Raw genomic sequence first — 23,990 nt, forward strand, 5'->3', positions numbered from 1 at the left:
TGCCCCTCTCCCCGCCCCTTCCCTAGGTCTAGCCTTACTCCTCACCTCCCTTCCCCCCCCCCCCCCAACCAATTTAAACCAAATTTTTTTTCCTTTTCTTCGTTTTATCCCAATTTTATCCCGGTTTTTATGTTTCAGAGATAAACCCTGAAAAATTCCTGGGTTTTGTTTTTTTTAAATATAAACCAAGAATGCAAAACACTGCATATCCAGTAGATTCTTTACATTTACATTATTTCCTAGAATACTGGAATGCATTCTTAAAGTGGCTTTCCAATAACATTTTTACATTTAAATATTGCTTTTTCTTTAAGCCAATAGAGGCACATCAATTAGCATAAGTTTTGCCTGCAAGGATTTTGTCACATACGAATGCTTCAGATATGAATACTTACGATTAAATTTTTGTAATGACATGACATTTTGCAAGCCATATTTTTAAGGAAACAAAGCTTAAGTGTGCAACAGCTGTAAATTGGGACCTCCACATACATAAGGAAGAGTGAATATCTCAGTCAAGACTTGCCAGAAGGCTAAGAAGAAAAATAATTACTAGCAGGCTACTTTACTTTCCCTTTAAAGTCTTTTTTTTTTTTCCTTTTTAACAGATTTATTTGAGATTCCTGGATTACCAAATGGAGCATTCAAATGAGTGCAAGAGAAACTTTGTTGCAGTGTATGATGGAAGCAGTTCCATTGAAAACCTGAAGGCAAAGTTTTGTAGCACAGTAGCCAATGATGTGATGCTGCAGACTGGAACAGGAGTAGTACGGATGTGGGCAGATGAAGGTAGCCGACTGAGCAGATTCAGAATGCTTTTCACTTCATTTGTGGACCGTAAGTAGATTCTGAGCTGCCTATCCCTTGGTATCTAGGTGCTACATGTAATTAAGAAAAGGCATCAGCTTTGTGTAATAGGAGTGGTAGGCATAATAACAATTAGTGTTGTTTCTTTGTTCCCTCTGATATGACAAGGAAAATTTAAGTGTTCTTGTTTTTGCTCACTGGCAGAAAAGGCACTATCACAGAAGATATGATTTACATTTGAATCTCATAATAACTAGCCTCAGAACTGTTACTTCTTCCGACAAGGAGTTCTGCAGGGTCCTGCTTCTGAAGATCCTCGCCCTCCCCCCCCTCCCCCGAACCTAATGATTTAAAGTAGGCATTCCCAGTTATAATGCCTTTATGGAGCATAATTGTACTGGACTGTAGTGGAGAGTGAGGTGGTTTGTCATGGTATATTAAGGGCTTTGTTAAGGACAGGACTGTGAATGCTGTTCTTGAGGTTCTCTTCAGATTGCATAAACAGTATTATAGGGATGTTCACAAGGCTCATAATTAAAGTGTTTTTAAAAGCATGTTTTCCTCTGAAGATGTATCTAGCAGACAGTCTAAACTTATTAGCTTGTTCCTACTCCTTTGTGGATATAGCTTGATGTCACATAATTTAAATTGTTTGAAACAACCAGCAGGCTAAGAAGCATAAAAGTGACCCAAGCTTGGAAATGTAGAGCAAGCTTGGAAGGGTAATATAAGAAAGCTAATGTGGAACCTGCATAAGGCATATCTGTCACCTGATTTAAGCAGAATCATACTTCCAATTTGCTAAACATTACATTTCCAAAAAATTGACCTGAAACATAAATGTGCATAGTACAGTTTTGTCAGTATAAAAACAAGCAAAAATGGCAACATTTTCATTTCTCTGCTTTGTCTTGGATGGGATTATGCTCAGTATCTAATAGAATCTTTCTCTTGTCTTTGGTTTGATTGAGTTTTCAGTTTCTGAAGGATACCCACTTGTACACCTCTTTAAATCTTGCCACTTAACTTTTAGAAGTTTAAATGGTCTGTTTAAGAAGACAGAATCTATTCTTCTGTTTCATAAAACAAAGCTTATAAAAGTTACACGTTCACATAAAAATCTACTTGCCATGAAATATTTTTCTATAGCAGTGGTGATTTTTAAGATGATCTTAGTGCCATTTTATGAATATGACACTAAGAAACAACTACAGATATTAAAGAAATATCTGGAATATAAATACAAAAATGCCTTCATTTTATCATAGGGATTTAATTTACTTTTTACATTGGGCGCTGACATATGTGGGTGGAGGGAGGGGAAACGCACTTTACTGGAAGAAGCAGTGTGTTAGTTTGACCCAGGAAGAAGCAGTGTGTTAGTTTGACACAGCATCTGTATAGATCAAGTGTTTCAGCAGGGCTTTTTGGCGCTTTTATCTAATGGCTGATTCAATCAGCTATTAGGTACAAGCACCAAAAAGCCCCTTCCCCGCCCCTGAAGTGCCCGATCTATAGAGATGTTGGGCAAGCCAGGTCCAACTAATGCAATGCCTCTTCTGGGCACGTACTAGGCTTGGCAGGGGGCAGGCAGAGTTTAAAGTAAAGCGCTGGTTTGGGGGGAGGGGGGGGTTACTTCTGTAAGTAACCATTGTGACTTTCCTTTTTCTGTTACTAGTACCATGAAATTCTGGTTGGCAGTCAAAATTACAAAACTGTCTTGCTTTCTTCACTTCATTTCTTCCTAAGATACCACCATTAATACCAATGATAGGGCTTGTGACACTGTATTTTAGTTTTAAATTTAGAAAATAAAGAATATCTTGAATACAGAGAAAATGGAAAGTAATTATCCTATCAATATTAATATTTGCATTTTTAATTAAACAGCACTCTAAAGTGATAAACAGCTCTAAACATTCCTATTGCTTCCAAAGACAGGACCTTAAATTAACTCAGCAAGTCTGCAGAAGTACATGTAGTTACTGTTATCTGTCTTCCAGGTTAATTTTTCTCCTCAAAAGAGAAGAAACTGATTCAATAAAAACATAGTGCTGAAAAATAGGCATTTCAAGTTTTCCTTTAAAACAGTTTTCATTTTAAAAATATCCATTGATAAGCAAAATTCCATGCACAAAACAGTGAATTTTTACTTATCCCTTTTTCAGATAATTAGGCTATTTTGTCTTTTCTACCTTGCTAATGATCTGTAATCATCTGAATCCATCCATGAAAACAATCAATATTTTTAAAAGATTTACATAAATGAATTCATTCTGAATGACAGGACATTTCATGCCAATCCAGTACAGATTGCAGATGTAACTGTACCAGCCATCTGAAAGGGACAAGATAAAACTGAATTAGTTTTGTTTTTTGCCTTGATTCAGCACATGAATACTATTGCACACAAAGGACTACATTATAAGAACAGTATTAATAGTGGAAGTTGAGCATTCCACCTCAGTTTGGATCAAGCCAAACCGGGAAAGTGCAGCCTTGACTTTATAGCCCTGGACTGGCCCTTGCTTGGCTGTTTTGTGTCGACAGAAGATGTATAATTGGTGAAGGGACAGCGTATGCAAAATCTACTAAGCAGTAGGGGCTGAGAAACCTAGCCATGCTCACTGGGGATGAAATCTTCAGAAATTCTCCATAGAAATCCTAATGCATGCCAAGCACAATTTCTTCAGTGACTTGTAGCTAAATTTTAGATGACTTTCACAGGCATGGCAAAAGGGTAACCCAAGGCAGTCACCTGGGAAGGAAAACTTTGGCCCATGGGGGTTGAGTTTTACAAAATTATAAGAAACTGAAAGCAGGGCTTTATAAAGGACTGAGTTAAGCAGTCTTAATAGTTGGCAGTGTGATCAGCCCTGCCTGAAAAAGGATAAGATTTTGGGATCATATTTCTAGGTGCCAGTTTGTCCCTGCAGTGATGGCAAGTTGCAAGAAATCTTCCCGTCTCAATGATCTTCCTTGCTTCACTAGCAGACAGTCCCATATTAGGATTAGAGGGAAAGGTACAGCCCATGTTTCCTATCCATGTTTACCTAGGGGTCTAAATATGCCAAAAAAGAAGAGGCTACACAGAGAAGTCAAGGTTCTATTCCTTCTCTATACTGGACCATCAAGCTTGGTGGATCCAGGAAGAGAAGCAACCCACCCAGATGTATGAGCATATGGGCACCGGTGATACTGCCAGAGATGACCCTGGGCAGATCAAGAGTGACTACAGGGCTCTGAGTGCAAGGGTGAAAGGGATGGGGATACAGGTGGTGTGCTCCTCGATCCTTCTAGTCAAGGGGAAGGGTCCTGGGCAAGAGTGGACACATCCTGCAGATCAGTCTTCGGCTGCTCAGGTGGTGTTGCCAGCAGGGATTTGGCTTCTTCTTGGGATGTTGTTCCAAGAAGAAAGATTGCTAGGAAGAGATGGGATCCACCTGATGGAGAGGGAAAAGCATCTTTGCAGATAAGCTTGCTAACTTAGTGAGGAGGGCTTTAAATTAGGGTTGCCAGAGGATGGAAACCAAAGCCCTGAGGTAAATGGGGAAGCAGGTGGCCTGAAGGAAGTACAAAGAGGAGGGGGCAATAGGGGAGGCCTCCTTATTCTTACTGAGAAAGTAGGGCAATCACCTAGTTACCTCAGATGTTTGTACACAAACACATGGAGCCTGACAAACAAGCAGAAAAAATTGGAAGTCCTCACACAATCAAGGAACTATGACATGATTGGAATAACAGAGACTTGGTGAGATACTTCACGTGACTGGAGTATTGTTATGGATGGGTACAAACTATTCAGGAAAGACAGGCAGGGGAGAAGGAGGAGGAGGAGTTGCGCTATATGTAAAAGAGCTATATGTTGCTCAGAGCTCCAGTATGAAACTGGAGACGGACCTGTTGAAAGTCTCTGAGTTGAGGTCAGAGGGGAAAGCAACAAAGGTGATGTTGTGGTTGGTGTCTGCTATAGACCACCAGGAAGATGTGGTGGGTGAGGCTTTCTTCAAACAGCTAGCACAAGTTTCCTGTTTACAGCCCCTGGTTCTCCTAAAGGACTTCAATCACCCTGACATCTACTGGGAGGGCAGCACAGCAGTGAGCAGGTATTCTTAGTAAGTTTTTGGAGATCACTGGGGATAACTTCCTGGCGCCAGGGTTGGAGAGACCAACTAGGGGCCGTGCTCTTCTTGTCCTGCTGCTCATAAATGGGGAAGAACTGGTGGGGAGGTGTAAAAGTAGATGACAATCTGGGCAGTCATGACCACGAGATGATCAAGTTCAGGATCCTGACAAAAGGAAGGAAGGAGAGCAGCAGAGTATGGACCCTGGACTCCAGAAAAGCAGACTTTGATTCTCTAAGGGAACTGATGAGCAGGATTCCCTGGGATGCCAGTCTGAAGGGGAAAGGAGTCTGGGAGAGCTGGTTATATTTTAAAGAAACTTTTAAAATAGGTTTCTTTAAAAGGGCAGAGGAACAAACCTTCCAGATATGCAGGAAGAATAGCAAATATGGCAGGCAACCAGCTTGGCTTAGCAGAGAACTCCTGTGAGCTTAAACACCAAAAGGAAAAAAGCTTAAACACACAAAACTTACAAGAAGTGGAAGCTTGGACAGATGACTAGGCATGAGTATAAGAATATTGCTTAGGCATGCAGGGATGAAATCAGGAAGGCCAAAGTGCAACTGGAGTTGCAGCTAGCAAGGGACGTGAAGGATAATAAGGAGGGTTTCTATAAATATGTTAGCAACAAGAGTAAGGTCAGGGGAAGTGTGGGTCCCTTACTGAATGGGGAAGGGCAGCCTAGTGACAGATGGCAAGAAAAAGGCTGAATTACTCAATGATGTTTTTTACCTTAGTTTTCACAGGCAAGGTCAGCTCCCGGACTACTGCACTAGGCAGCACAGTTTGGAGAAAAACTGAGCAGCCCTCAGTGGTGAAAAAACAGGTTAGGGACTCTTTAGAAGAGATGGACATGTACAAGTCCACGGGGCCAGATGCAATGCATCTGAGGGTGCTGAGGGAGTTGGCTGATGCGATTGTAAAGCTGCTGGCCATTACTTTTGAGAATGCATGGTGATTGGGGGAAGTCCCGGACAGTTGGAAAAGGGCAAATATATTCCCTTCTTTAAGAAAGGGAAGAAGGAGGATCCAGAGAACTACAGACCAGTCAGCTACACCTCAGTCCCTGGAAAAATCATGGAGCAGATCCTTGAGGAATCCATTTCTAAGCACATGGAAAAGAAGAAAGTGACCAGGAGCAGTCAACATGGATTCACCAAGGACAAATCATGTCTGATCAACTTGATTGCCTTCTATGATGAGATGACTGGCTCTATGGATGCAGGGAAAGCAGTGGACATGATATACTTTGACTTTTGGTACAGTCTCCCACAGCATTCTTGCAAGTGTGCTAAGGAAGTATGGTTTGGATGAACAGATGGTAAGGTGGATAGAAAACTGGCTGGATCATCTGGTTCATCAGGTAGATCAACGGTTTGAGGTCAAGTTGGCAGCTGGTATCAAGTGGAGTGCCATAAGGATCGATCCTGGGGCCGGTTTTGTTCCATATCTTCGTCGGCGACCTGAAAGATGGGATGGAGTGCACCCTCAGCAAGTTTGCGGATGTGACACCAAGCTGGGAGGAGTAGTAGATGCACTGGAAGGTAGGGCTAGGATTCGGAGAGAACCTAGACAAATTGGAGGATTGGACCAAAAGAAATTTCATGAGATACAACAAGAACAAGTGCAAAGTCCTGCAATTATGACGGAACAGCCCCATGCACCACTACGGGCTTGGGACCAACTGGCTGAGCAGCAACTCTACAAAAAAGGACCTGGGGGTTAAAGTGAACAATAAACTGGATATGAGTCAACAGCGTACCCTTCTTGCCAAGAAGGCTAACAGCGTACTAGGCTGCATTATTAGGAGTGTTGACAGCAGATCGAGGGAAGTAATTATTTCCCTCTCTTCTGCATGATGATAAATTGGAGATATACCAACAGATCTGTTGACAGAAAACCTTTTTACAGAAGAGCATAATGCAGAGTGTGTTAGATTTTTGCTAAAGATCTTATTCTATCTTTAACTAAACTAGAGTTAATCTGTCTTGATTCTTTTATTTAATCCCCTCTTCCAGCCTCTTTAGGATACATTTTATCTGTTTGTCTGTGTTCATAAATAAGATCTCTTAAAGAGATCTTCCTAGAACCACCCATTCTGGCCTTTAAACAAGCATTGAACCTTGCTAACCTGAAGCAAACTTGCTAACCAGAAGCAAACTTCCTATGACCCAAACCACACCAAATGGTTCCAGACCATGCCAGGATGAGAAATGTCAAACCTGCCAACACATCTCCACCAGTCCCACAATAATGATGCCACGCCCCACAACAGAACCATCACATTCCTGGATCTTACACCTGCATCTCCAGAAATGTAATATGTCTCATCCAGTGCACCAAATGTCCAGATAGAAAATATGTAGGAGAAACCAAACAACAACTACATACCAGAAAGAATGCAAACCAAAAATCCATCAAAGACAAAAATATCTAACTACCTGTGAGTGCACATTGCTCACAAGACAATCACTCCCTCTGACCTCTCAATTCTAATCCTCAAAGGGAATTTACAAAACACCTTTCATAGCCAAGCCTACAGACTCCACTTTATAAATCTACTGGATTAAAAAATCATGGACTGAATATAGACATTGGATTTATGATGCATTACAGCCTGTATGACATCTAAAATACAAGGTAACCTGCCTTTTAGCTGACAACGTGCATTCCTTCACACTCTTCCCTCCCCTCCATTTCTATCCTTTGTCTTCCAAACTTCCTTCCACTCATTTGCATCTTCATAGACATCTGTTTACCCTAGGTTCTTTTCTACTGTGGAGACCTCAGAACAGCAGCAGAGTCTCCCAATGCCTTAGGAAGGGTGTTTGTGCCTGAAAGCTTGCAAAGAACTTTTTCCAACTATTTAGTTGGTCTAATAAAAGATATCCCATCTACCCAAAGAAACTTGCTTTCATATCTATGTTGTATTTTTCCTACTTTGAACAAGAGGGACCCCTGGCACAGCTTTACAAGCACTCATGGTGCTCTGGTGAGGTGCCAGAGGACTGGAAAAGGGCCAATGTGGTCCCCATTTTCAAAAAAGGGAGGAAGGAGGACCCAGGAAACTACAGGCCTATTAGTCTTACCTTGGTCCTAGGGAAGCTCTTTGAGAAAATTATCCAGGATCACATCTGCATGGAACCAGCAGTGGGGATCATGCTTAGGGGCAACAAACATGAGTTCATTTGAGGCAGGTCCTGTCAGACCAACCTGGTGGCCTTCTATGACCAGGACACAAAATCCTTGGATGCACGTGTCACGGTGGACGTAGTCTTTCTGGACTTTACGAAGACTTTCGACACTGTCTCGCACCCCATTCTTATTAAGAAATTAGGCGACTGTGGCATCAATGCCTACACAGTCAGATGGGTCGCAAATTGGCTGGAGGGCTGCACCCAGAGAGTGGTGGTGGACAGGTCTTTTTCGACCTGGAGGGATGTGGGCAGTGGGCCTGCGCTGTTCAACATCTTCATCAGCGACTTGGACAAGGGGGTGAAAAGCACCTTGTTCAAATTCGTGGATGACACTAAGATGTGGGGAGAAGTGGGCACGCTGGAGGAGTGGGACAGGCTACAACTAGATCTGGACAAGTTACAGGGGTGGGCAGATGAGAACAGGATGGGTTTCATTACGGACAAGTGCAAGGTATTGCACCTGGGGAGGAAGAACCAGCAGCATACCTACAGGCTGAGGAACTCTCTTCTCATCAGCACAGAGGCAGAAAAGGATCTTGGAATCATTATCGATTCCAAAATGAACATGGGCTGCCAATGTGAGGATGCGGTCAGTTAGGCTAAACTCACTTTGTCATGCATCCACAGATGCATCACGAGCAGGTCCAAGGAGGTGATCCTCCCCCTTTATGCGACACTGGTCAGGCCACAGTTCAAGTACTGTGTCCAGTTCTGGGCACCGCACTTCAGGAGGGACATGGACAGCATCAAGAGGGTCCAGAGGAAGGCCACTCGTATGATCGGGGCAGCAAGGCAGGCCCTACAAGCAGAGGCTACGGAACCTGAATCTGTTCAGCCTCCACAAGAGAAGGCTGAGGGAGGATCTGGTGGCCATCTACAAACTGACCAAGGAGGACCAGCAGGCTATGGGAGCCTACCAGAAGTAGCAAGGAATAATGGCCATAAGTTGACTTGAGTCGATTCAGGCTAGATATTAGGAGGCACTACTTCACAGTCAGGGTAGCTAGGATCTGGAACCAACTTCCAAGCGAAGTGGTGCTCGCTCCTACCCTGGAGGCCTTCAAAAGGAGGCTAGACAATTACCTAGTTGGGGTCATTTGACCCCAGTATTCTTTCCTGCCCATGGCAGGGGGTCACACTTGATGATCTACTTAGGTCCCTTCCGACCCTAATTTTCTATGATTCTGTGCATTGGTGAGGCCACATCTTGAGTACTGTGTCCAGTTTTGGACCCCCCGCTACAGAAACTATGTGGACAAGTTGGAGAGAGTCCAATGGAGGGCAACAAAAATAGTGAGGGGGCTGGGGCATATGACTTCTGATGAGAGGCTGAGGATCTGGGCTTACTTAGTCTGGAGAAGAGAAGACTATGGGGGGGATTTGATAGCAGCCTTTAACTACCTAAAGGTTGGTTCCAAGGAGGATAGAGCTAGACTGTTCTCAGTGGTGGCACATGACAGAACAACGAGCAATAGTCTCAAGTTGCAGCAAGGGAAGTTTAGGTTGGATATTAGGAAAAACTGTCTCAGTAGGAGAGTGGTGAAGCACTGGAGCAGGTTACCTAGAGAGGTGGTGGAATCTCCATCCATGAAGGTTTTTAAGACCGTGCTCAACAAAGTCCTAGCTGGAATGATCTAGTTGCAATGGCCTTGCTTTGAGCAGGTGGTTGGACTAGATGACCTCCTGAAGTCCCTCCCAACCCTAATTTTCTATGATTCTATGGAAAACCTTCTTGAAAAGCAGATAACTAAGGAAGGGACTGTGCTTTGAGGCACAGTTCTTCCACTAGCCACAATGTATGGCAGCCACTAAGTAGCCAAATCTGGACCAAAGTAACAGCCTCTTTAGGTGAAAAGTAAATATACAAAAAGGCACCATCGTCTCTTAATAGAAACACATTTAAACCATCTAAAGACAGACACCTGTTGAATAGTATTTGGCTATGCTTGTTACTTAGTGTCCAGTCAAACCATATTTCAGCACAAGAGTAAACTGTATGAAGTACTGTTGTAACAAGAGAATAATAAGCTGTCTTACGTATCATAAATACTGCTTGAACTGAAACATGAAAATAAGTTTGTCTTATGGGATAACAAAACAGATTCTTGGTGGCCTTTATATGTTTAGAAGAGTCCCCAGAAATGTGGCAAGGTCATCAAGCAAATCCCCACCCCTAAAGAAAATTCCTAAGAAATTATTGAGAAGAAACTATGTTTGAATTAACTATGAGATGCCAGAGCATTTGAAGCATTGCATCTTCAAAGCAACTTACATTCTGTTCATTAATTTCTTCTTAATTCTGCATGGGGTCAGTTTTTAAAGTTTCCCATTTAAAAGATTCTCTCCCCACTTTTTGTGGTAACCTGCATGATACTCAACTGATCTACCTTGGAAGAATAAAGATCTGAGCTTCCCTTTCCAGGACTGAAACCCACAATCCCTGGAATTTCAAACAGTCTCAGTTTTAAAAAATCCAGAAAAGAACCTATTTTAAACATTTTCCATGTCTTTTATCTGAGTATCTCTCTTAAATACAGTCTAAAACAAAATCAAATGTCATGTTTTATAATTGGCCTCAAAAGGAGATGGCTAAGAGAAAGTACCAAAAAATATTCATCTTTCATTAAATTCCTGAGCTGCTGTTATATCCCATAATTCTTCATGCCTCCAAGAGCATTTAGTTCTATTCAACAACCACTCTCTTTTGCCTTCCTGAAAGTAAATCTTGCTTGAGTGGTTGATTATTATCTTAGCAGGTGCCTTACTAATCTTCCTGTGAATAGGCTTACATCTTAGCCTGCATAGCAGAGCTGTAGTCAAGGGGAAAAAAAACCACATACAGATATTAGAACAACAGCCATCTTGTATGCCACCTTGTAGATATTTTCTTTTGTCTCTTAATTGAAAAAGGTCTTTTAATATTTGTTCTAGTCTGACCTTGTCAACAGTTTTAAAGCTATACTTTAAAGTCAGTATAAATTAGATTATCACCCACTCATGTATTGAATTTAAAGAAGAAAAATCTAGCCAGGTTGTCTTCACCATATTGTTAGTTTGCCTAGAGTTATCCCATATTTCCAATCTAATCAGCAAATTATAGGTCACAATAATGCTACATGCTCCTCTTTCTGAGTATATGAATGGCTTAATTTGTCTTTACTTGTAATATTCTGTTTAATATTATTCAGTTTTATCTCCATGTTTTCAATCAGAATAGTAGATCTAGTTTCATATTCAAAATGACTATAGTTGCATAAGTATCAGATTTGTCATTCAGTATTTCTCAAAAGGCATGTGCAGATGTGTTTTTGGCAGTTGATTTCAGCAGGGTAAAAAAAATTCTTTCCTAAACAGCTGCAATTATAAGTGTAGTTAAGTGAAATAGTTAAAGATACAGTCAGAGTTCCAAGGGGGAAAAAAACTCTGGGACTTCATTCTTTCTTTCTGCCACTTGCAGTGACAGAATGGCCAGGTTTTCAAAAGAGCTAAGGACACTACTTCTCTCCCGTTTCAAACAATCTGGCACTTACTAAGGTGCCTAAATGGAAGCAGAACTTTCTTAAAAATCTGATCACTTACGTCGGTGCCTGTTAGAAAAATAGGGTGCTGAATTCTTGAAAATTATGCCTGAAATCAAACTAAATAGTAAAGAGAAAACAGTAAAGTGAAAGTTGTTTTGAAAATGAAGTCCTTCAGAAAGACTGCAGCTAAAAGAGATTTTCCCCCTGGGTCTTTTTTTAGGAAAACTTAAAACTAGTGAACACAAACTGCCTCAGTTCAGTACTGTAAGGACTCTCATGTGCAACATACAGAGGCAGTAGATAAAGATAAGGTAATGCACTCACCTGTGAATAAGAGTAGCTGTTGCTTTGTGCTGGACAGGATTGGAACTTTAAACTATGCACCACTACTAGAGCTGTGTGAAGCTTTGGTAGCTGATCGAATTCGGAGAAGATTCAGCCTGATTCGGGGACTGAATCCAAATTGAATCGGGAAAACAAGTAAAAAGTTCCTAACTGATTTGAAGCCATTGACTAAACAGGCAGCTGATAGCTGCCTCCAGCTGGTAAGTCTGTTGGGGTTGGGGGAGGGAAGGGGTGTTGGGGAGGGAGGAATTAGAGCTGGGGCTCGAACAAGCGTTACTTGGAGAGGGGGGTGCAGGATGTGGGTGCAGCAGTGCTGGGAGCGGAGGCTCTGCCCTGCTGCCACTTGCCCAGCTGGGACATCGCTCACTCTACGCAAAGGGGGGCAAGCGGCAGCAGGGCATAGTCCCCACACCCAGCACTGCCGTGCCTGCATCCCACACCCCCCATGCCAGCTGGCAACCGGTGGCAGGGCAGAGCCCCCGCTCCTAGTGGTAATGCAGGTACAGCAGCACTGAGAGCAGGGGCTATGCCCTGCTGCCACCTGGAATGAGTCGCACCTGCATCGCGCCCCCTGCCCTGCGCTGCCTGGGCAAGTGGCAGCAGGGCATAACCCCCACAGCTGCCCCCACCGGGGCAGAGGCAGACACAGCTGGAGGAGCCACAGGAGAAGGCCCCATGGCTGCCCTGCCTGGCCCCATCCCCCTCCCTGCATTTAAAAAAAAAAAAAAGCCCTGCACTCACCAGCTCTGGCAGTGGCAATTGGGGGGCCTCTGAGGGCTCGTGGCAGAGCCCCCCCTTCCCCCCCACGCAGCAGGGGGCAGCAGGGATCTCCCTCCCCCCCCCCAACTTGGCACCTGCACAGCAGCTGCCCCATGGTGCAGATGCAGCATGGCTTGGCAGGGTGCTGCGCACTGCCTGGGAGCTGGGGTGGCTCCATGTGTAAGATGGAGCCCAGCAGCGCTTGGCACCAGCGGCCCCAGCTCCCAGACAGCGCATGGCACCCTGCAGCCTGTGCCATGGGGCAGCTGCTGCGCAGGTGCCAGGCAGGGGGGGCGATCCCTGCTGCCCCACACTGCACAGGGAGGATCTGCCATGAGCACCCAGAAGCCCCAATCACCACTCCTGCAGGTGGTGAGTACGAGGCTTTTTTTTCAAAGTGCTGGGACTAGGATGGGGGCTTCTCCTGCGGCTCCCCCCACCCGGGGAGAGGCAGGCACAGCCAGAGCAGCCACCGGGCTGTGCCTGCCTCCCTGGCCAATCCATATCACTGAATTTCTCTGAATCAGCGCCACATCTTCCAAACTTGATCCAAATCTCTGAATCAGCCAATTCAGAATCAAATACTTCCCTATTCACACAGGCCTAACCACTACCCCTGGATTGTCACATTTTTGTTATTCAATATACAAGTCACTTCCAGAAATATGGAACTCTTTTGCATGTAATATTGCATTTTTGATGTAGAGAAATGGAATGGAAGCTACCTGCTATGAGGACGCCAAAAACAATGCAGACAGAATGTTATATTTTGAGAACAGATACTTTTACACCTTTCTTATATATATTGTAGAAGTGTAAAATACTTGTGTAAAATACTCATTGGAAATCATGAAGAAATAAATTTAACCAAAAAGTCTCCCTAACAATATGACCACAGCAAGAGGCAGTTCCTCTAATCCCTTGTTAGCTTTAACAGTAAGGACCTGAGCTGAATAAGAGGACCTGAGCAAGCCATCTCTCAATGAAATTCCAAGTGGCTAAACCACAGCTATGAAATCACAGGCTACATTTTTCCAGTTGTTTTGATGCTATTCAAGGGGTCTCCTTTAATCTATACATCCACATGACTTGAGGTCTACTGTGTAAGAGTGAATCTCTTCCTCTGAACTGTCTAATGGTTGTCAGCAAGGGTGTTCTTCGTTGAAAATGCCTTGGTATGCATTCCTGATAGATGGATGGGAATTCTCAAGAAAGTGGAGGATTAATTCTCAGAGTCTGCTACAACTGAACTTTGACCTTCACTTTGCCTTATGCTAAGTATACATACCCTATTTCATGAAGAAATGCATTGAGCAATGGTACTGGAAGCAATAGAGCCATGTTAGTGCAGTGCAGTGCTCCACTAAGCTAATTGGTCATGCTGAGAATCTGGGTATATTAGCCAGGGAAGAGCATCATGCTAACACAATTATATTCCTGTGGTACCTGAAGTATCTGCTCTAGGTAGCTCTTGCATACCATGGCATTAAGCAGAGCAGGCATGCCTTTTCCAGGATTCTGCAAAGTGGTCTGAGATGTGAGTTCATAGATTCATAGATGCTAGGGTCGGAAGGGACCTCAATAGATCATCAAGTCCGACCCCCTGCATAGGCAGGAAAGAGTGCTGGGTTCAGATGACCCCAGCTAGATGCTTATCCAACCTCCTCTTGAAGACCTCCAGGGTAGGGGAGAGCACCACCTCCCTTGGGAGCCCATTCCAGACCTTGGCCACTCGAACTGTGAAGAAGTTCTTCCTAATGTCCAGTCTAAATCTGCTCTCTGCTAGCTTGTGGCCATTATTTCTTGTAACCCCCGGGGGCGCCTTGGTGAATAAAACCTCACCAATTCCCTTCTATGCCCCTGTGATGAACTTATAGGCAGCCACAAGGTTGCCTCTCAACCTTCTCTTGCGGAGGCTGAAGAGGTCCAGGTGCTCCAGTCTCTCCTCGTAGGGCTTGGTCTGCAAGCCCTAAACCATACGAGTGGCCCTTCTCTGGACCCTCTCCAGGTTATCCGCATCCCTCTTGAAGTGTGGCGCCCAAAACTGCACGCAGTATTCCAACTGGGGTCTGACCAGCGCCCGATAGAGGGGAAGTATCACCTCCTTGGATCTGTTCGTCATGCATCTGCTGATGCACGATAAAGTGCCATTAGCTTTTCTGATGGCTTCGTCACATTGCTGACTCATGTTCATCTTGGAGTCCACTAGGACTCCAAGATCCCTTTCCGCTTCTGTTCCACCAAGCAGGTTATTTCCTAAGTGTCATGACCCAATGATTGTGTGTGTGCTTCGGCACTGCAGAATTATTTCCCGCCACATGGAGCTTTCTTTGCACGGTGCAATTCTCAGCTGCAGAGAGAAAACCCCGGTGCAAAGGAGTTCCCGCCACCCGTATGTAAATTTGTTTCCCACTATTGGCTGTTTCTAAATTATTCCCACATGGCGGCTAGCTATTGGCTTGCTAGTTGTATAAGAAGTTTGAGCAGTTTCTGCCCAAGTTGTAGAGGACTCCACAACCATCTCGTGGGGACTCTGAGCACGCGGCAGAGTAATAGAAACTTTGTGCGCGTCTCAGAGGAGCTCGGCGGACTGATCAACCACCAACCTCTTCCCGTCTCATTCGTTAAATTCTTAAGATGTATCTATGGTTTTGCGCGCTCGTCAAGGGTATCCAGAGCTCTGTTGTGTTTGTTTTTGCGGAGCCTAGCAAACTCCGTGTGTGTGTGCCTTCGGTGGAGCCTAGCAAACTCCACTTGTGTTTGTCTGTAACTGCAACTCAAGAAAGTTTTTCCTGCCTGCACTGCGACCACCTACGGTGTAAGTAAAACAATTCTTAATTAATTGCTATGAGTCCGGGCCTAATTCTAGTCTGTCGTGCAAAAGTACCCGCTCTACCATTGTGGGCTCCCGGCCACAGCCCGCTGCGCGCCCCTGAAAGCCTCGGACCGCTCCCAGCCCGCATACTAGGCAGTAGGTATGCTGGACATTTTTCCTCCCTAGGTGCAGCACTTTGCATTTCTCCTTGTTGAATTGCATTCTGTTGTTTTCTGCCCATATGTCCAACCTGTCCAGGTCTGCTTGTAGTTGTTCCCTGCCCTCCGCTGTGTCCACTTCTTCCCACAGTTTTGTGTCATCTGCAAACTTGGACAGAGTACACTTCACTCCCTCGTCCAAGTTGCTGATGAAGACATTAAAGAGTATCGGTCCAAGAACCGAGCCCTGCGGGACCCCACTGCCCACACCCTTCCAGGTTGATACCGACCCATCCACTACGACTCTCTGGGTGCGACCCTATCCTCTCTTCCTGACTTCAGCAGTTGAGTTATATACAACATCTGTCTTCTGGTTTGAACACTTCAGAGCAGGGTTTTGAGTGTGATGCACCTCTGGTACTCTCTAAATAGAGACAGTATGCTTTTCAGGTAAGCAATGTGCTTTGGGTGTTTGGAAAGCATTTGGCATATTTTGGGTACCAATGCAATCTAAATAATTAGTATGCAATTCATAGGGACAGTAAAGTGCATTTTATTTTCTAAAGCCTGGTATTAAAGACTATGGAAGCCTGCTTCCATCATAGATGTCAGGTGTCTAGCTCTTCATACCAGCCAGTTTAAGTAGTTGTATTTTGTTTGTATTACACCTGGCAACCACCCTACTGGGAACATAGACACTACCTAATAATAATCAGTGATGTGCAGAAATACTCATTGCACTTGAAAGCGCACAATAGTCAACAAAAAATAACTGAATATACATTTGCACTGTAAGAGTTCTTGCCAATACTGACTTTTTTTCCATTTCTCTCCTGCAGCTCCCTGCCCAGGCAGTACTTACTTTTGCCATAGCAACATGTGCATCAATAATTCTTTAGTCTGCAATGGCATTCAAAACTGTGCATACCCTTGGGATGAAAATCACTGTAAAGGTGAATATAGTACTAAATGTAACCTTTATGATCCAAGATTGTCAGTTTGCCTTTCATTTAAGAAAGTCATAAAATATATTTTCCTACAAATGTGCTGAGGATAGCTGTTCTGCTAAACTCAGGGAGATGTTCCAAATTTTTAATTTAAAACCAAGAGGTCTATAACTGGGTTGAAGAATGATATTCCTGTCCCTGTAATTAAATATCTCATACCCTTAGCAAAGTATATTTAAACATTTAAGCAGAATGTTGGCCTACTCTGAAATATGCTTCTGCATTTGCCAGGCTTGTGTCGTCATCTGTTCCTAAACCTTTAAGCTTCTGCAAGGAAAAATCCTTAGTGTTTGAAGAAGACTGTTTGTTAGCATATGAATACAATATAAATGTAGTTACAACAGCTGTGCAAGCACCTTTTTCAGGTTTGTGGCCAAACTGAACGAAAATAATTTCAAGTTAACTTGAAACCAAACATTTCTGTTTTCTTTTCTGCCAAAACAAAATAAAAACAACTTGTTTGGGGTCAAACAGTATATTAGTTAAACTGAAACAAATAATTATCTTCCATAAATTTTAGCTAATTTCAAAATAAAACTTTTCAAAATGAGAAGACAAAACATTTAAAGAATTTGAGAACATAAGAACTGCCATTTGCTGGGTCAGACCCCAGGTCCAACTTGCCCAGTGTCCTGGGTCTCTCAGTGGCAGAGAGGGGAGGCTGAAAGGAAGTGGGAACTGGGTATGACCAGGGTGTTTTCCCCACTGTTCCTCTCGCTTGCAGCCTCCAGCATTTAAGGTCTAGGAAGTTCTGATTCAGAGGCTATATCCCTAACTCCTGTGCTTAATAGCTACTGATGGCTCTTTCCTTCAAGAATTTGTCCAGTCCCTTTTTGAATCTAGTTACTGTCAGCTTCCACACACACCGGGTGGCAATGAGCTCCACATTTTAATGGCACGCTGCATTAAAAATCTTTTTTATTTGTTTTAAAATTACTACCTACTAGTTTCATTTTGTGACCCCTAGTTCTTGTATTGTAAGAAAGAGTAAATAATAAATCCCTATTTACTTTCTCATCACCATTTAGTATTTTGTAAACACTTATCTTGGCCTCCCTCAAGCTCTTTTTTCTAAACTGAATAGGCCTAGCTTCTTTGGTTTCTCCTCGGATGAAAGCCCCTCCATACCCCTAATCATCCTTCTTGCCGAAGTAAAATATTTTCAACTGGAACTATTCACTGAAGTCAGTACAAATGAAATTACTTTTGGGTGACTCAAAATGACATATTTTGACAAATTATCTTTAAAAAAAAAAAAGAATTACCCAACTCCAGTGGCTACTATATTACAATGTCTCTCACAATATAGTGTATTTCTAGTTTATATTTTTTATTTAAATGTATGAGTGGCTTGCAAGTTTCCCACATAAAATAGATTTCCTCTAACTGAAGTCTTGTCTGTGCTAGTATTGTATATGACAGAACAGAAACTGAAGTAACTTTCTGAGATCTATTTTCCTTGACTACAAATGTTTTTCTGGAATGTACATTTTGTCTAGATTTCTTCAATTCACAAATCAGTAGTATTTCAAGGATGAATTCTTTATGAAACATAAAGCAGCCAGATAGAGACTGCCTTTCCCAGCATTTTTAAACTATTATCTTCTGAACTAAACTACCCATCATATTTTAACTTTACACACCAGCTGGTACAAGTGATCAGAAATAGGTTCAGATCTGTAACATAACAGAAGTTCAGGGCACATAAACCTTAACTGACTTAGGTTAACTGATTTAGATTAGGTTAGGTTAACAGACTTAACTGATTTAGGTTAAATGAGTTTATTGAACCCCTGTCCCAGATCCCCTCCAGACTCAAGTTAACTCATAATCCCCCAGCATCCCAGGATGGTTTACACCTCCCCCACAAACTCTCCCCTCACCCTATTACAGGGTGGATGAGCTAGGTTTGGCCTAAGCTGTCCCAGCCAATCAAGAAGGCTTGCTCTAGCACCCCCTGGCTTCTGGATTGAACCACTGCAGGCATGTGGCTGCATTTCTGGAATCAAAATGAATGCCTGTTTACTTGCTTATCAGTTCAATCTATGCAGCTTAGACTAACCTGCGAAGATTGAATCGATTCAGCCTTGGGCTTTTTGACTGTCTGTACTTGGCCAATGAGAATTTTCTCTCTCAATTTTAATACCTAGCACCAGAACAAATGATGGAAGGCATCAGGTACTAGATCCCATAGACAACTTAGGCACCTAAAGTAGGACTTGAATGGAATTGAGACATCTGTTTCCCAAAACTTTAAACCCCCAAATCCCTGGTCAGATACTAATTGATCCTGGTGGTACTTAAATTCACTAGGGCTGCTTGCAGACATTAAAAAGACAAAACAACAAAAAGCAGTGCTTTAATTTAAACTTGGCAGAGTCCTACATTGAGCCCAGCACCTGCCCAGAAGAGGCAGTGTGTTAGTTGGACCCAGTTTGCCCAATGTCTGTATAAATTGGGCACTTTAGGGCTTTTTTGGTAATGTATCTAATAGCTGATTGAATCAGCTTTACCTAAAAGCACCAAAAGCCCCACTGAAGCTCCTGATCTATACAGAAGCTGTGGAGCCAAGTCAAAGTAATTTGCTGCTTCTGATAAAGCATATTTTTGGGTTTGGGGTTTTTTTAATGTATGCAAGCAGCCTTAATGCCTCTCTGAACTTTAAAGTTTTCTAGGTCCCTAAAATTCTTCTGCACATGCCCAGAACCAGGGCCAGACACAGGCATGGGCAAACCCGGCAGCCGCCCCGGGCCCGAACAGAAAGTGGCCCCCAAAATGGTAATTTTCTGATTATTATCGTCATTTTCTCTGGCTTACGTCTCCCATTTTGCAGGAGAGTGTCCTAAACACCTAGCTATAGACCCACATGTTTGGGGTCATTCTGAACCCCTCCGTGCAGCCAATGAATACAAGAGTAATTAAAGAACCATGATGCTGTGGCCTTGTGTCTAAGGGGACATTAAGTTATTAGATAAAAGGTGGGTAGCACCACCTCCTCCTATTTCTCTACCATTTCTGGCTGTGCTTTAAAAGGAAAAGGAGCAATCCCTACTCTTTGAAGAAATGGTGCTATGCCCTGGATCCTGAGTGGAGAGAGGTACCTGCCTGTAGTCCTAAAGTCCTAAAGGCACCCAAGTCATAGAGGGACAGAATTTCAGACATTGTTTTGTCTTTATTTCCTGTTAGGTAATTCCATGCACCTCCCTATTCAGTACAAAGGCTTTTTGGATTGCCTTCTGCCCTGTAACGAGTTGTGGATGCATTCTGGCAGCCCGGCATCTGAAAGTTAGGCACTGTTTCATCTACACATGGCCCATGGCACCTAGCACTTGGGTACCCAAGTTCTCTCTTGGACCACATCCTAAATAATTTGACTGTTTTCCTTTGAATATTGTATTCTATCCATGCACATTCCTTTAGCAAGTCAGGACCAATACTTTTTCCAGAGTAAAACATTATTTGAAATTTTGGGTTCTAAATAAATATTTTAAGTGCGAAAATTGCTATAATCTGATACTGCCATCTTGTGTACCTTCATATGAAGTGCTACAAAGCATCTGTTCATATGTTTTTAACTGATCTTACAACATGGGCTGTTACAAAACCTGCAGTGAAATAGACATGCTGTAGGTCTAATTGTACAACTTCCTAACAAAGTAAAGAAAACTGTAAGTATTTTAAGGACTGCCCAAATTTGGCACCTGGAGAAGTCCACGGATATCACTAAGACTGTTGTCAGCACCAAGACTGGGCCCTTTGAGTTTAACTTTTATTTTCTAAGACTGATACGAAGTTTAATTAACCATAGGTATGTTAATCTTACAGTGTCAGAGGGCATGTCTACACGTGCCTCTGATTGCACAGTTGGTACTGCGCAGTCATTTAGTACTTGCTTTAGTTAAGCGAGTACTAAATGACTGTGCAGTACCCACTGGTACTGTGCAGTCCCAGTGGTTCATGGGTAATTTTTGACCCTACTGCATAGTAGCAGCAGCACCATGGTTAGTGCATGCTGACACTGCGTTGCTGTAGAGACAAGCTACGTCGCCCTAGCTCATTGCTTTGGTGACGTAGCATCTTGTGTAGATGCGCCCAGGGTGTCTTGAATTTTTGCTCTCCTGTGGATGCAGGGCCATTGAATCCATAGATGCTACGCTCATATCGGTGATCAAATAGAGCCTGCTCTTTGTTTTAATATGTTGTAAAGTATATTAACATATGACTGCTAATTATTGTAAGTTAGTATAAACATAACATTATACCAAAATATTTCTAAGACATTTCAGACAGGTTCACATCCATCTCTTTCTCTCTTTCTGCAGAAAAGAAAAAAACTGGACTGTTTGAACAAATCACCAAAACTCATGGAACAGTCATTGGCATTACATCAGGGATAGTTCTGGTTCTTCTTCTTATTTCAATTCTGGTCCAAATAAAGCAGCCCCGCAAAAAGGTTATGGCTTGCAAAACTGCTTTCAATAAAACTGGTTTCCAAGAAGTATTTGACCCTCCACATTACGAACTATTTTCATTAAGGGATAAAGAGATTTCTGCAGACTTGGCTGATTTATCAGAAGAACTTGAAAACTACCAGAAAATGAGACGTTCCTCTACTGCCTCTAGATGCATCCATGACCATCACTGTGGCTCTCAAGCCTCCAGTATAAAACAAAGCAGGACCAACCTCAGCTCCATGGAACTGCCTTTTCGTAATGATTTTGCACAACCTCAGCCGATGAAAACATTTAACAGCACATTCAAGAAGAGTAGTTATACTTTCAAACAGGCCCACGATTGCCCTGAGCAGGTCATAGAGGACAGGGTGATGGAAGAGATTCCTTGTGAAATATATGTCAGGGGACGAGAGGATGCTGCACAAGGCTCGTTATCTATTGACTTTTAATCTCCTACCGAAGACGATATTGGTGTATATATGGGTGTGGGGGAGGGGTGTATACACACACGTCATATATATATGACAGTGTATATACAAAAATATGTACCATATGCAGTGTGTGTGGATATACACACTTTTAGCTTACTGTATCCAACTCCATTTTTTTACAAAACAAAGTCTTCATAACCAGTGGTGGACTTCTTCCTACCTTCCCAAGCCATCCATCTAGTTGAGCAACAAAGCTGCAGGTTTTGCATGGGAATCATCAGTTAAGGATATTAATAAAAATTACTAATAACTGATCACTGAAAACAATGACTAGAATCTTTTTCTCCCTCCCCGCTGTATCATTTTCCCTTCTTTAAATATTTAGTTTTCAAGTCAAAATTAACACTTCAGTTACTTAAGTAAAGAAAAGTGGTTTATGCAACACATATTTTGACATAAATGTCTTAATGTATTTGTCAAGTTGCAGCTAGAATTACAGTGCTGAGTGCCAATTAAGACTAAGTTATGTTACATCCATCTGCTTCATCCTGACTAACTTTTATATTGCCTTTAATTACTAGTTCTTAGTCTCTGTATTTGTGAAACATGTGAAATGGCTTATTGCCTTTAAGAGTAAGAATATTTTGTTTTACTTATAGATTTGGGGGTTTTTTAGCCCATTTGAGAATATGGCCTTTGCAGCTTGTGAATAAACCTTAACCCAGTCCTAAAATATTTTTCAAATTTTCAACATTTATTCTTATAAAATAGCTTCCTTTCAGGAAGGTCTGTGATTTAGTATACAGTGGGCCAGATTCTGCAATGTGTTAGTCATACAGTTCCATTGAGTTCACAGCTGTGTAACTAAAGCAGAATTTTGGTTATTGTTTTCCAAGTAGTTCTAGAAATTGATTGCATTTTTGTGGTTCTGTACATCTGCATCCTACAGCAGTCCCAGTCCTGTTGTCCTTTTATATCCAAACTCCCCTGATTAATTCAGTTCTGGGTACTCTGGGTTCATTCCCAAACTGCATAGGGAGTATAGGAGCAAGCCCACTATTTGTTAAGTTTTGAGATCTGTGATGACTAAGGTGGGAGAAGCTGGTAGGGACAAGGAGAAATCCCAGAGTAACTTCACTTAGCCTTTAAGACTTCTTATTTAAGAGTTTCATTTTTCTAGCACTTGTTTCCATCTTGCAAAATTGCACATTTCATACTTTTTTTTTAATTGTGGGTTTGATCTCATTTTGGTCATCTTTTTATGGTATGACACAATTTATAACATATGACTATTCATTGTGGGGGTTTTAGACTTTTATATCATTTGATACTGTACAGACTGTTTATTAAATCAAGATTTAACACCTGTACAGCACATTTATTTCAGCATCCATAGTAGTGGCATTGAACAATGTGTGTGAATGTACACTGTAATTTGTAAAGAATACTTCATATTATTTCTACATTAGCCCCTTTCACTCCCTAGTTTGTTTGAGTTTTTGTTTCGGTATTTTGTTTTAGAGGGAATAGTGTTCTTTCACTAAATGTGACCTTGCAGCTCTCAATCACCGGACACAACCTGTATTAAAAAACATACATAAAAACAAATTATCCTTAAAGGTTCTTTTGTTTAACTGATTGCAGTACAGAAAATGTTTCAGTTGCTAAAAGTGGACACACACACTTTTTTTTTTCTTTTTAAAATGAAAATATAAATGAAACTGTGACTTAAATTGCTGTTTTCCACTAAGGTTAGATGGGGGAAAAAAAGCAAAATGCTAATATCAACAACACTTACTCAACAGTGGTATTGTGCCATGTTTACCTTTTGTGCTTTTGAGAAGTTAGACACCACAGTGCCAGCTGCCATTTAAAAGCAGGATTTGCTTCATATTTAATTTGTGGATGAAGTAGAAAAGAAAGCCTATGGCTATCAGCTAGTAAATATATAGAAGGGACAATTCAGGGTTACTGGAAGGTGCATAAGGAAGCCTCTAAATTTTACATAGCTAATTTATCATGACAATGAAGGTGAATGCCATATGGTTAATTCATATTTGATACCATTGGTTCTGAAATGCTGCAACCATTTAGAAAGAGGTAGGCAGCTATATTAGTCTAAAGTCAGGCAGAAGAGAGAGTAGAGATGCACCTTAGAGACTGACTGAATCGGAGATGCACAAGCTTTTGGGAGCAAGAGTTCATTTCATGACATGCCACAGGAATCTTAATACAAGAAAAGCAAGGAATTGCCCTCCTTTATATAAAATATAATGATCACCAGGCTGGGTACAAAGAAGGAGGGAATGTTATACATATTGCCTATATTTAATAAATTCAAATATAAGGAAATAATGGAAAGAGTTATCTCT

The 23,990-nt window shown here is 42.2% G+C and overlaps 1 protein-coding gene across 8 annotated transcripts in view; it reads left to right on the forward strand.

The window, feature by feature from the left end:
- NETO2 (neuropilin and tolloid like 2) overlaps positions 1 to 23,226 on the forward strand; it is a 50,751-nt gene extending 27,525 nt beyond the window's left edge. For 7 of the 8 annotated variants that reach the window (XM_059713808.1, XM_059713811.1, XM_059713807.1 and 4 more), the window contains 3 exons: positions 609 to 837; positions 16,566 to 16,679; positions 21,056 to 23,226. In XM_059713808.1, coding sequence (XP_059569791.1) covers positions 609 to 837; positions 16,566 to 16,679; positions 21,056 to 21,636 — 924 coding nt within the window. In that variant the 3' untranslated portion in view covers positions 21,637 to 23,226. The remainder of the gene's footprint in view (positions 1 to 608; positions 838 to 16,565; positions 16,680 to 21,055) is intronic. The other variant, XM_059713810.1, reaches the window with a different exon arrangement.
- The last annotated feature ends 764 nt before the right edge of the window (positions 23,227 to 23,990 follow it).

This window comes from Alligator mississippiensis, chromosome 10 (genome assembly GCF_030867095.1).
Source record: "Alligator mississippiensis isolate rAllMis1 chromosome 10, rAllMis1, whole genome shotgun sequence".
In the NCBI taxonomy this organism is placed as follows: domain Eukaryota; kingdom Metazoa; phylum Chordata; order Crocodylia; family Alligatoridae; genus Alligator; species Alligator mississippiensis.